The sequence below is a fragment of the Excalfactoria chinensis genome, chromosome Z, assembly GCF_039878825.1.
Source record: "Excalfactoria chinensis isolate bCotChi1 chromosome Z, bCotChi1.hap2, whole genome shotgun sequence".
In the NCBI taxonomy this organism is placed as follows: Eukaryota; Metazoa; Chordata; class Aves; order Galliformes; family Phasianidae; genus Excalfactoria; species Excalfactoria chinensis.
The window spans coordinates 18091822-18106068 of NC_092857.1; the positions used below are offsets into that span (position 1 = coordinate 18091822).

General features: G+C 40.6%; 1 protein-coding gene across 1 annotated transcript in view; it reads right to left on the bottom strand.

The window, feature by feature from the left end:
- The window catches only part of PDE4D (phosphodiesterase 4D), a 406463-nt gene extending 393896 nt beyond the window's left edge, over positions 1-12567 (bottom strand). The window contains exon 1 of the mRNA XM_072359590.1: positions 12158-12567. Within this exon, the coding sequence (XP_072215691.1) occupies positions 12158-12567 (410 nt within the window). The remainder of the gene's footprint in view (positions 1-12157) is intronic.
- Between the last annotated feature and the right edge of the window lie 1680 nt (positions 12568-14247).

Here is a 14247-nt window from a genome sequence, read left to right on the forward strand (position 1 = left end):
CACTGCTGAAACGTATCACCACTGCCTCACTGTGTTCACATCTACTATTGCACCTCCATATATGTTCAGCAAGAGTCGATGAATGTCAGTGGGTACCATTTTTTCTGCACAGAGGAATTCAGTGACACACCTTTGCTTCATACCCTCTTCCATGTCAGATGTCCTTTTTTCAGACTGCCCCTCTGCTGCCATCTGTCACACAGCAACAAAATGTAATGGAATACTGGCAGGAATTTTCAAGTTCTACTGCCATACCACCCACATCTGCTTTTGACATTGTGGAAGAATATCATAAAATAGGAAGCATTACTTTCAGAGCAGTCTTCATATTATCATAAGTCTAGCAGGAGGACACAACTGGGAAAAACTGCAGAACTGCAAGATACCAGATTAGATAGCAATTCTTTCAAAAAGCATTAGAAACTGATTACAATTCATTATTGCCATTTGATCAGAAGAAAGAATAAATAAACAGCAGTATAACTTGAAGAATGCTTAATCTATGCTACTTCAGTCTTAATATTTCATAGCTAGTGGAATGCTTTGATCAGTTTTGGATACATTATATATTTAAAGGTGTGGGTCAAAACTTGAAAGAGTCTGGATGAAAGAACTGACATTGGTGTAGCTGATTTTGTCTTGAGATCTCTCCCAGACACTAAAAAACAAGATGTTTTTCCTATGAGATTTTAAGATATGTAGAAAGTTTGAAATACTTTTTGTAGAATGTAATTTATGGGTTTTGACATATTACAGATTATTTCCAGGAGCAAAATAGAGAGTGAAGATGAAATCTTCCATAATCCAAAGATCACTGCTAATCATCAAAAGATCAATACTAGAAACCACATTATTCATATTTGCATGATGACACACAGCATTTCTTGCAGTATGAAATGGAAGAAAGACTACTTTGCTCACAACTACCTCATGTCACATATCAAAATTACTTTTTCCAGATGATCACCTTTCCTGTTACTGGAAAGCCAGTTAGCAAGCATGACCGTAAAGCCATTTAGTTGCTAAGGAAAGCCAACCAATCTCTGTAATGCCTGAAGTCAGTTAGTCAGAATGTAATCAAAAGATGGTGAGATTTACAAGACACTTGTAGTAAAGATTTAGTGGGTATCATCCACTAAATCTTGATTTAGTCAATTTCTATTCCTCTAATCCATTATTTCATTTCTCAATATCACTCAAGTGCCATTATTTGTTAAAATTATATTTCTTTTGCATTTTTGTAACCAATATTAAAAGAAAACAGAAATTCAGTAGATCAGCACAGTAATTTCTGCTACAGTATTCTTCATTTGCTCTGTTAATCAATGGAAATAAAAGGGAACATTAGTGAAACTGTTGAATACTGCAAAGACATTTTTCTCCCCACAAACATGGAAGCTTAAAAACAATGTACATATTTCAAAAGAGCAGTCTTATATGTATACAGTTTTATTCTCACAGCCAAAGACAATGGGCACCTAAAAGTCCCTAGAATATCAGTGCATAGAGAAACGTGACTTGCTCATGATCTTGCATTTATAACTGAGCAGAGGGAAATGAAATGAACATTAGTTCCTGAAGAGTGTGCCAGTCCTTTAAACATTACTCTGTCATTAGATGGGAGGTTGCTTCTGTTTCCTCTGCTAATTTAACGTGTCCAAAACTTGAAAGGTAATTTTCATAGTAGTTGATCTTTCATCAGTTTTTACAGTCAGCTTCTGTAGGAGAAAAGGGAACCCAATTGCCTCCCAAAACATAGGTGTTATAACCTGTATTGATGACTGAGAGTTAGCCATATAATGACTTCTCAGTTTCAAAACCTGACTGAATTTTTTGTCCCTCTATCTCAACATTCGAGGAGGAGAGTGTTGGGGAAAGATGACTTTTGAAGGGGGCATCTTTACTCTGCTCTCATGCAATGGCTGTAGTACTTCAAGTTCTCCTGAAACAATGTGCTTTCCATTTCTAATATAAGATTATATTATTAATTGAGTTCCTAAATCTAAATTCAGCAGCTGGGCTTCCTTTGATGACTGAATGTTTTCTGTTGTCTTTGAAGGTGTGTTTTTACGTATACATACAAATATCAGTTTACAGGTTTTTAATTTTGTGTTGCTGGTGGTTATTTTTGTGGGGTTTTTTGTTTGGTTGGTTTGGTTTGTTTTGTGTTTGTTTTTTAATTAATCTCCCTGTTGTAGGGCTAGGATAAAGACCAAGTGCTATAAGATTGGTTCAGGAGGAATAAAAAAACCTGAGCTAAATTATTATTCCAAAGATAATGAAGTTTCTATTAACTTTTAAGATTTCAAAGATGGTAGATTGTTGCTTTCCTCTACAGACACACAGCCCAGAGCTCTGCAGCAGTTTTTCTACACTGTATCAACTGAAAGAACAACTGATCCTAATATTCAGGGAGGCCAAATTTGGGAACATCTTTTGAAGTAGGTTATAGAGAAAACAGCAAAATGAAATAATATAATTGGTTTCAGGGCCCATTTTTCCACCTCCTATCTTACTGGCATCCACACGACGTAATGCTCTCCACTGCAAACCACAGAAAAGTAGTAGAAGGAAAAGAAATTAAAGCTCAAGTCAGAGGTATGAGTTCAAGTGCTGCACTTACATCTTAACTTTCTTCTGACTGTTCCAATTTTCTGAATTGGCTGGTGCTCCTGTTAGTGTCCTTTGTCTTGTCACTGGGTACCACCAAAAAGAGTTTAATTCTGTCCACCTGACTCCTGCCCTTTAAACACTTAAAAGCATCAATAAGATCTCCTACCAGTCATCTCTAGATTGAGCAGTCTCAGGTATCTCAGCCTTTCCTTATATGGGAGATGATTCAGGCCCCTAGCCATGTTTGTAACCCACTACTGACTCTCTCCAGTAGTTCACTATCTTTATTGAATTTGGAGACCCAGAACTGGACATAGTACTCCTGCTGTGGCCTCACCAAGAGCACAATAGAGGGGGAAGATCACCTCCTTTGACCTGCGAGCCATGCACACAAGGATCTCGTTGGACTGTCTGGCTACAAGATTGTACTCCTGGCTCATGGCCAGCCTGATGTCTGCCAGAACACTCAAGTTCTTCTCAGATGAGCTTGTTCACACCAGATCAGTCCCTAACCTGTACCAATGCATGCAGCCACTTCTCCCCAGGTGCAGTACTCTACACTTGCCCTTGCTGAACCTCATAAGATTCCTCTTCGCCCAAGTTCTCCAGCCTGTCTAGTCCTTATTGAATTGCAGCACAGACTTCTACTGTATCAGCCACTCCCCTCAGCTTCATACCATCAGCACTCTATCCCATCACCTAGGCCACTGATGAAGATGTTAAACAAGACCAGACCCAGTACTGACTCCCCAGCTAGGCTCTGAACCACTGACCCTCTAAGCTCTCCCAGCCAGTTCTCAGTCCACCTCCCTGTCCACTCATTTATCCCACATTTTTAAGTTTACCAGTGAGAACGTTATAGGAGTCAATACCAAAAAAGCCTTCTTGAAGTCAAGGTACTGTTCTCACCTCAACCACTGCCCTCGCCACATTTCCCAGATAGTCATACCACCATGGAAAGCTACCAGATTAGTCAAACATGATTTCACTCCTTGGTGAATCTATGTTGACTACACTTGATAACCTTGTTTCTTCCAATTGCTTAGAGATGACACCCAGAATTAGCTGTTCCATCAAATTCCCTTGGGTGGAGATGAGGCTGACTGGCCTGTCATTTACCAGGTCCTACTTCTTGCATTTTATGGAGACTGGAATCACAGGGGCTTTCCTCCAGTTTTCGGGCACATCTCCAATTCAACATGACACTTGAAAGATGACAGAGAGCAGTTTCATAATCACTTTTGCCAGCTCCCTCAGCACTCATGGGTGTATCCCATCAGGGCCCGTGGATCTGTGTGTGTCAAGTTTGCTTAGGCAATCTCTGACCAGATTATTCTCAACCTTCTCAAAGTCTTCCTTTTCCCAGACCTTCTCTCTGATCTCCAGGGACTGGGGAAATCTTAACAGTAAAGACTGAAGCAAAGAAGGCCTTCTCAATGTCCTCCATTACCTCATTCATCAGAACACCTACATTTTCCCTAGTCTTCCTTTTGCTGTTGATACACTTAAGGAAGGTTTTCTTGTTGTCCTTGACCTCCCTCACCAGATCTAATTCCAAGGCCTTAGTGTTACTCATCACATCCCTGTAGGCCCTGACAATGTTCCAGTATCCCTCCCAGGGAGCAAAAAAGGCTCTGGCCAGACCCCTTTACACATTCATTTCTTCTTCCATTTGAGGATTCTCACGAGCTCCTTACTCATCCATGTGGGTCACCTGCCACTTTTGCCTGATTCTTACTCTTAGGGATGTACCAATCTTGAGCTTAGAAGAAGTTGAATGTCAACAAGCCCTCTTGTGCCTTCTTACTTCTCAATGTTCTAACTCATGGGATGCCACCAAGTAAGTTTTTGAAGAGGTCAAATTTGGCTCTCCTGAAATTCAGGGCTGCAATCCCATTTAATTCCTTCTTTCTTCCATGCATGTTCCTGAACTCTATAATCTCATCATTACTGCTTCCAAGGCGGCTCCTAGCCTTCATGTTCCCAACCAGTCTTTTTTTGTTTCCAGCAGCACATCTCTCCTCATTGGCTCCTCTATTGCTTGCAGCAGGAAGTTTTCCTAAACACACTGCAGGAACTTCCTGGACTGTGCCTGGCTGCTTTGCTTTTCCAGCAGATATCAGGGTGGTAGAAGTTCCCCATGAGAAACAGCATCAATGAAAGAGTACTTTCAGCTGTCTGCAAAGAGCCTCATCAGCTTCCTTCTCCTGATGAGGTAGCCTGTAGTATGCACTCAAAATGGTGTCCCCCACCTTAATTTGACCCTTAATTGTCACTCATAAGCTCATTCATCATTAATCCCTAGCCAGAGCTCAATATATTCCACAGACCTGTCTTTCCTAAAAAGTACATAGCCATCCATGACAGCATTCCAATAATTCAAGCTGTACAACTGCTGTACAACCACGTCTATGACTGCAACAAAATAATGACCTTGCAACCACACACAACTTTCTTAATTCTTCCAATTTACTTTCTGTGCTGTAAGTGTAGTTATGCACTTTAGAAAAGGGAACAAAGGATGCAGGAATCTCTAGAGGGATGCAAGAGGATTCCTCCACGCATCTTTAAGTTGTATCTAATATCATGGGAGGGACCTAAGGAACATCTGTCATTCTTTGATTGGCCTGGTTTACTTCCCAGTTGGTTCCAATGGCGTGAGCACTGCCATTTCAGACTCCACCTTTCACATTCTTCAGTAAAAACTGCATCTCACTATCCTAGTCAACCAAACTAACACAGTAGGAGGCACTAAGTCATTGGGAAGACACAAGAGAGAGGACAGAAAAAAACAAAATGTGTTTTGGGCATGAACAGTAGTGAGAACAAGTTGCCCTGAGAGGTTGTGGAGTTGTCTTCTCTAGAGATACTCAAAATCCATAAAATGCCTTTATGTGTAACCTGCTTTAAGGAGCCTGCTTTAGCAGTGGATTGAACTAGATGATCTCCAGAGGTCTCTTCCAATTCTGTAATTCTGTGGGACATTTCAAAGATATGAATAACCAATAGATAATGCTTCCCTCACTGTAACTCCTGCTATTTATAGTTTAAAGCTTCAATTCATCAAGGAAGTTATTAAGATAACAAGATCATTATATTCAAAATAAACAGCAACCAAATTTAATACCTTAACTATACATTTTCATTCCAAGTAGTAAAGGTTAATATATTATCAAAAATGGAAAATGCATTGTAAACAAGCATCAGTAAATGTAGTTTCTGTCATTCATCAGTAGAATTTAACTCAAATAAAGTGGTGGAGCCACTATATTACCTAAAATAAAATAAACTTTGTTATTAGGAATAAGCTACATTCCCATTTATAAGAACAAACTCTTTTAGAAAGTAATGCTTCTCTTTTCTAGAGATTCAGTATACCTCACACTGATTAAAGTTGCAAAGGAAAGCTGACATTCCACATCTCTGCACATATCTACTTTCTTTTAAATCTGTCCATCAGGGGATATTAAGTGGGGTCCATCTAATGCACCTTTCTTCGTAAAACACCCACTGTCAAAAAGTCAGTCTTGGAACTTACCCATCAAGACTACCTACTTAACAGTCAAATGGTTTTGCCTTGCTTCTGGATTTATACATTCCTCTCATATTTACATTTTTAGCACATCAACAAAATCTCACAGGTTTTCCCACCATATACTAGTTTCAAAATCTTCTCAAACAGAGGAACACTGTGCAACAAAATGATTTAATTCAAGTTAAGATACATTTTATACGAAATTCACTAAAGCTCTTCTGGTATCATATGCAAAACTTCTGTCTAAGTTAACCCACAGCAATATACTCAGGTGTTGCAAGCAGAGTGTGGCTAATCACGGCACAGCTGAAACCATGACACCTTATGTTTCAACTCCATTATCACTTCTTGGACTGATACCTCTACTAATATTTATATGACTTCTGTGTAAAAACTTGTTAGTAAAAAATAAAATAAATAAAAATAATAATAATAAATAATTTAAAAAAAAAAAAAAAAAAAAAAAAAACAGAAGCAAAGAAGAAGAAAAAAAAATGGATTATATAGTGCCCATTAGGCAACATGTTGCCTTCAATTACAAGAGTTTAAGTCTTGATTGACCTCTGTTTGACTATGACAAGCTTGGCTTGCTAAATTACCAGGTTTCTGTATTTTATAGATAATTGGCACCATTCTTTTGCAACAGAATTTACACTCAAATAAGTATATTCATACACATGAATTTCATAAGCTAATATTTTTACAAATTCAGCAGCATGAGAATTAATGCTATTTGGGATGTATGTACAGGTCACAAAACTCAAATAATCTAAAGATATGAGCATCCTGAAACACAAGTGAGAATAAGGTCCTTATAGTCACTTACATAAAACATTAAAAATATGAGGTTCTTATTTACTTTGTCTTCACAGATAATTCAAAAAGAACATTAATTCAACAATGTTTACTAAGTTGTAAAAATTATTTTTATGTTTGAGGGGTTAGCATATGCCAATTATTGTAACATCTTGATGCCAGTACCACTTAGTAGTAAACAAAGCAATAAAAAGCTGCCAGACAAGTAAACAACAAAATTCTTAATTAGCAACTGCTACTAAATTCAGAGTCATTTCTACTGGTTTATAAGTCTGAAAACATTTATTTCCATCTTCCTTGTGTTGTGTGGAAGTAGATAGAACATAATACATGAAGTGCAGCTTTTCTACCCTAGAAGAGGAACAGAATGGTTTTTAGATTGGAAAGAAGGGTGCATTTTATTGGAACACACAATAGATTTTTCCGAGATTTTCAAAGGCACCATTATTTTTCCAAGTGGTTTGTAGAAACTAAGTGTTTAAGTGGCTAAATGAGTTATGCAGTGTTATGTAGTATCTCAGATTTCAGAAAGTCAAGAAACAATGTGGTTAATCTCCTTTCTTTTTGTAGAGAACAAAGTCTCTGTACCAGCAAAACACTATTACACTGCCTTCAGTGCTGGATGTTGTTTTGGTTTCTTGACTCTTTATGGAGAGGCATAAACTTAAAAAAATGATACTTAGGAGGTCCCATGCAAGCTGTGCCTGGTTAGACCTAGTTCTTTACAAGAAAGGAAAAGGCAAAGGAAAGAGTTTTCCTTGACTGAAGAAGTTCTAATGGCTGCTTCCATGCTGCATCAAATGAAGTGTGGCCTGCAGGTCAAAGGAGGAGATCCTGCCTCCCTAATCTGCACTGGTGAGACCTCACATGAGGTGCTGCATCCAGATGTCCAGTCCTCAGTATAAAAGCAACCTGTTGAGAGTTTGCACACTTGTTTGAGTTCAGAGAAGGGTCACAAAAATGATCCAAAGGATGGAACATCTCCCTGTGAGTGCAAGCTGAGAAAGCTGGGGCTGTTCAGCCTGGAGAAGGCTGAAGGGAGACTGGAGAGTGGCCTTTCTGTATCTAAAAGGGGCTGTAAGAAAGAAGGGAACAGACCATGCTAACAGATCTGTTGTATAAGCAAAACAGGAAATGGTTTCAAACTGAAAGCAGGGAGATTTAGATAAGGATAACTGATGGAAGGAAGCAGTATTTTTACAGTAATGATGGTGAATAGGTTGTTCAAAAAGGTGGTGGAAGCCCTGACTCCACAGACACTCAAGGAGGATGGAAAAGGCTCTGGGCAACTTGATTTAGCTGTAGGCGTCCCTGTTCACTGCACATCCCTTCCAACTGAAAAGATTCTACAATTCTATACAATTTTAAAGTAAAGACACAATTAGGAAACAAGCACCACAATTTATGGATTGCAAAGGCAAATGTTGCCTCACTGTTGTAAAATTGCCTTTGTTTAAACACAGATGAAATCCTGGTTTCATGAAGTAACTTAGACCTGTAAATCACTTCAGATAAAATGTACAGGCGATTTACTGTTAGGAAACACTGTTCAGGAAAATCTGACAGAAAAGAAAGTGCAGGTCTAAAAAATTAGGATGTATTTCAAGGAAATCTTGGGGAAATCCACGAGTAGTGGAACTAAGACCTACGGTATTTCTTCTCTGTTTTTTCCTGGTTGAAATTACAGTAGTGAAAAATAGAACACAGCAAGATGATATGGCAAGATGATTAAATTGACATATGACTAATCGCCTTTAAAAATACTAGTTGTTTTTTTTTTTTTTTTTTTTTTTTTTTTTTTTTTTTTTAAGACAGCTAAACTTTGAACACAGACCATGGAATAGTGATAGTTATGTGAGAAGCAAATAGAGATACTTGAAATTTTAAAAATAACCAGAATATCAGCTCTATTTGTTAAATAGAGTATTTTTGTATTACGAATTGGACAAATATTTGAGCTGATATTTTTATTTTCCAATTCCAGTAATCCCATCCACAGACATATAGTATCTTTTGTGACCTAAAAATATAATTTTATCAGAAATCCGTAATGACTCATTTCTGTTCATACATTACACATGAGAAAACAGTTCAGGACAGGTTAACTGACTTGTCCAAGACCACACAATAAACAAATGGCAAAAAAAAGAATTCTTCTCTGTTCTTTTCTCTTTTCTCTCTTTTCTCTTGCAACTCTCACGTATGTCAGTTCAAAGCACTTCCCGGTTTGAAAAAAGAAAGAACAATCTAGACTTTAGGAAAAATACATCAGTCAATTATGATGATACACTATTCTATGTAAAGCAATGCTACATTCTATGAAAGAAATGCAACTGTGCTAAATAAACTGTGTAAAAATGACTGAGGTGATTATACTGGACCAAAGGAAGTATTCAAACATTAAAACCAATACCCAATTTTCTGAATTGCAAGAGCATCGTGTTTTTCAGCTCTTTGATGCCATTTAGAACTTTTGGTCGTTGATTTTGCCTTTTAAATGTTAACTCTCTTCAGCCTGGGTATTAAAGGTGTACTATTCTGTTCTAACCCTCATCTTACCGTATGCAATTCTTTGTCCCATTTTCTTTAAAAAACAAAAACAAAAAACAAAAAACCACGTGTGTTGGATATTTTAAAGCTTCCTACAAAACTTAAAACAGAAGAAACTTTGAAGTTGTGTATTTTTCTCCTCAGGTGTGTCTTGGTGGTTTTAACTGGGGGTTAAGAATGATGATCACTTGAGATAAAATTAAAAAAAAAAAAAAAAAAAAAGTTTGGGGTAACATTTTTCATTTATGAGCTAGTTATTTTAAATACCATCCCTACGATATGTTTCCTTTACAGCTCTGTACACCATTTTCCCCACTAGCTCAAAACAAGAAGAACGTGAGTTTTACTGTAAGATAAATCTATCGGCTTAGATCATAATAAATCCAAGGGAATCTATCAAGGAATGGTTCTTCTCATGAGTATGGGAGGAATAACAGAAATCAGGTAATGATAAAGGAACTGAGCTGCTTCAAAAACAATTGGTGTCTTTTTCAAAAGTACTGGGATTTTTGCAAGCTATTTGTTTCAGAAGAACACTAAGTATATACTTCACTTTGCTCCTCATGAAAAAGCAATTGACCCAGAACTTGAAATGAAAGTCTTGGAAATGCTAGGCTTTTTCTGAAATTCCGTGAATATATTCATAAAGCAATTTGTAGCAGTTCACTTGGTGTTTCCATGTTATAGCTCTTTGTTACATTCAGAAAGTTTAACTATGAGAATTTATTTTTTGTAAGAAAGCCATGGAACAGCCAATTTTACTAAGCTTCTTTACTCCACTTTGCATTATTAATTCTAAAACAGAGGCCTACCTGAACCATTTTTACCAATCCTTTAAAATGAAAGTAGAAACCACTGACATCTTCAATTTTAAAGCAGCATGTCCTATCAAAGCAACATGACTGCATGTTTTAAAGGAAGAAAAGATTTTAAAACTGCAAACAAGCAAACAAACAAACAAACAAACAAAAACAACACTGTGGAATTTTAAATTCCTATTTGAACATGAATCAGAGGAATTGTACCTTCAGTTTCTTAAATGGCCCCCAAACTCCAACACATACACACACACAAAAAAAAATGATGTGCGTACTCTTCCTACCATGAGTTGTCATCCTCTCAGTAACTCATCAGTCATGGAGAAAAGGCTGAGTGTACTCAAACCAACCATTACGATTTACAAAAACATAACTACTTCACATTCCAAAAAGAGAAATATATTCGGTCTTAAAGACAAAAAGCCCAGACACATAGTGGTTGGTTTGGGTTTTTTGTTTGTTTGTTGGTTGGTTAGTTGGTTTTTGTTTTGTTTTGTTTTTCTTTTTTTTCCTGTGAAAGAAATAGCAGTATATTGAAAATATATTATTGAAAATAACTGAATATGTTAATTTTGAAGCATATGACTTGTTTTTTTTCAAATCCTACACTGTGAAAAAATTAACATCATTAACTTTGGACAAGCATGAGTTCACACAAGTGATACAGAGGTGTAGCCACAGAATGGCTGCTTGAAAGCCAAAGGTATTGAAAGACATTTTAATGACTACTGATGTGCAGCTCTCATTTAGAATTCCTGAACCTGTTTTTATTTCTCAATTATAGCCAAAGTGGAAATGAGGCAAGTATTGGGTAGAAATAGATCAATAGTGACAGAGAATATTCAGGTATGTCTCGCTGAGATTTATGGCCAAGGCTCCATAGTAAAGAACACAGTGTGTACCACAGAAACACACAAAGCAATCTTCATACAGCAAGGATTCTATTATTTATTCATCGAGCATATCACACTGTAAAAACCTGATTATCCAGGGAATAAAAAATCTAGAGGGTGAGCATTAAGTACTGCTGCTCTGCCCACTGTTCTCAGCAAAAATCTTTTATTCACAGTGTCCACTTAATATTCAAACAGAAGCCTGTGGCTTTCCACGAAAAGGAAGTGGTTCCAGATACTGGAAATGAAGACAGAATAATGAATTGATCGATCAAATACAATATCCTACTGACTGTGACAGAGAATTTAGTTTTAGAAGAAATGTCTGTGATAGCCATCAAGGGCAAAATGGGCATTGGTGAGCCACACACTGCAAAATACATTTACAGCTCATTTAACAGGGAACAATAGACTACTAAATGACGGACTCCTCCCTTTGGCTACGAAACCATTAGCCTATTTTCTCATCTAAGCCCATCCAAAGTAGCAAGACCCCAACCCTGGATTAGCCAGACTGCCTCCCACCTCCCAGAGCGCTCGGTTATTTTAACTTCGCCCGAGGAGCACACTCATTCAGCCCTCCCCACCCGGCATCCTCCCGGGGAGCGCGGGGAGCGCCGAGAGCCGCGGGCAGCGGAGCGGGGCCGGGGCGGAGCGCAGCGGAGAGCTCCGCTCGGGGCTCCGCGCCGGCACCGACGCGGCCGCCCTCCCGCCCACGTGTTCAGCGCTGGATCTTCCACCCGCGGACGATGTGTGTGCGGCGCGACGTGCCGACGGTACCGGCATCCCGGAGCCCCGGGCCCCGCCGCCGCGCCGCGTCCCTTCCCTCCCCTCCCGCCGCCCAGCGCGGCTCCCGGGGCAGCGGCCATGGCGGGCAGGAGAGCGGTCCCCGCTGCCGCCCCCCGCGCACGCACGGCCGAGCCCTCTCGTACCGTCTGAGCCCCTGGAAGGAGGAGGGCCAGGACATCCGCGATTTCTTCAGGCCGGGCCGGTGACCGGTCTCCACGGCGTAGGAAGAGCGGTCCATGGCTCGGCAGTAGAGGTACCGCTCGGTGTCCGAGTAGCCGCGGTGCCTGACGCGAGCCCCGGCCAGGCAGCGGCCCCGCGAGGCGGGCGGCGGCGGCGGCGGCGGCGGCGGCGGCGGCGGCGGTGGGCCGGGGGGCGGCTGGTGCTGGAGGAAGTGGTGCTGCCGCAGCTGAGGCGGGTAGTGCTGCTCGTGCCGCCACAGATGCTTGGGGGCTTGGAGGCTGCCGCTGCCGCCGGCGCCGTCGCTGCCGCCGGGGCCGTCGCTGCCGCCGGGCATCGCGGAGCAGCCGCTGCCGCCACCGCGCTCTGCCTCCATGCTGACGGCCGGGCCGGGCCGGGGCGGCGGCAGCCGCTTCCTCGGGCAGCGGCGGTAGAACTGTGCTGAAAAGTTGGACAGCTCCTGCCGCGCCGCCCCTCGCCCGCGAGTGGGAGCGGCGCGGGCCGCCGAGAGCTCCCGGCCCAAGGAGGGAGGCGGGGAGGAGAGGAGGAGGAGAGGAGGGGAGAGGAGAAGGGGCTGGCTTCCCGCTCGGAAATTTTTAAAGCCGAGATGGAGCCGAAGCGGGGAAGAGCGGAGCCGGGAGCGGGCAGTGCGGTGGGCTTAATGAGGGGCCTCTCCCCGCAGGAGCAGCTCTGCCCTCCTGGGGCGTTAGGCTACCGGTCGGGCGTAACTCCCTCCCGGGGGAAAGCGAGCTGCAGAGACGGCAGGTGGCAAAGTTGCTCGCGCTCAGATTCACCGAGAACTTTGCAGTGGGTTATAAACGGATTGCTACTCCCTAAACTCCTCCTCCCACCACCCTACTTTCAATCTTCGGTCCAGAAATCGGCTGTTCCCCAACTTGAAATCATCGCCTGGTCTGCCATCTTCCCCGATGAGTAAGCTCTCTCCCTCCTGCGAGTAATACTGGCTGTAAATCAATGCAAGGAAGGTTTAATTATAGTGGTGCTGAGCCTGCTGCTTACAGAGATGCTCTTACATTTTAAACCACTAGTTCCAGGAGTTTGTGACTGCTGCAGGAATGGCATTTAAAGGTAAAATTTACAAAGCAGGAACTTAATCCTAAATAGTATTTTCTAAGTTAATTTTGTATTTCAAATTATTTTGCTCTTATGTGGATTGAATAATCCAAAACTGAAGGAAGTTTTTGCATTAGTTTATCAAAGAGAAATTTATGTTTGTCATAGGTGGCAATATTCTAGAACATCACGCTTCTTATTCTTGAGAAAAATATAATCACTACACTCCTGAGAAAACATGAAAGAGTAACCTGCAGGTGTTCATGTGAAAACTGTTAACGGGTATTTGTCAGGTCTTTCTATTCTATTTGCCAGAATGTCAGTACTAAGCAAGAAGGCCTCAGAAATCTCTTGCTGCGTTTCTCAAAAAAACAAAACAAAACAAAACAAAACAAAAACAAAAACAAAAAAACACATCTTATTTTCTTCCAATCACCATTAATCTATTCATTAGACTGTTCTGATTAGCCTCATGCACAACTTCTGCATTTTTATCACATAATTGGTATTGCCTTTCCCGTTGCCATTCCTTCATAGATTTGCAATCATAAGCATCATACATTTCTTTCTAAATTTCTTACTTTCTTGTAAATGGAGATGCATGTCTATGTCAACTGCTTGAACTGTTGATGCATTTTTCCACTCTCCATCTTAAAGTCTGTTTTTCTTCCCAGACACACAGAGCTCCTAAAGTCAAGATTCACTCTCTGAAGGTGTAAATCCGTACTTCTGTTTGACAGATCTCCAAGTCCACAATTTTCAAAGCCAGCATTGCTGTCCTAGGTAGTGCACTATCCCCTCACTGCCCTATAAACTTTTGATCTCCCCACCTAGTTTCAGATAAATTATGATAAATACTGTAAATACTTGGAAAGAACAACAGCACTTCCACTGAAAGAAGCCTGAGCTTGAACTCACACATTTACCAAGTTTTTGGATCTCTTGCTCTTTATCCATTCACACCAGCCTTTTTCTGAACCAG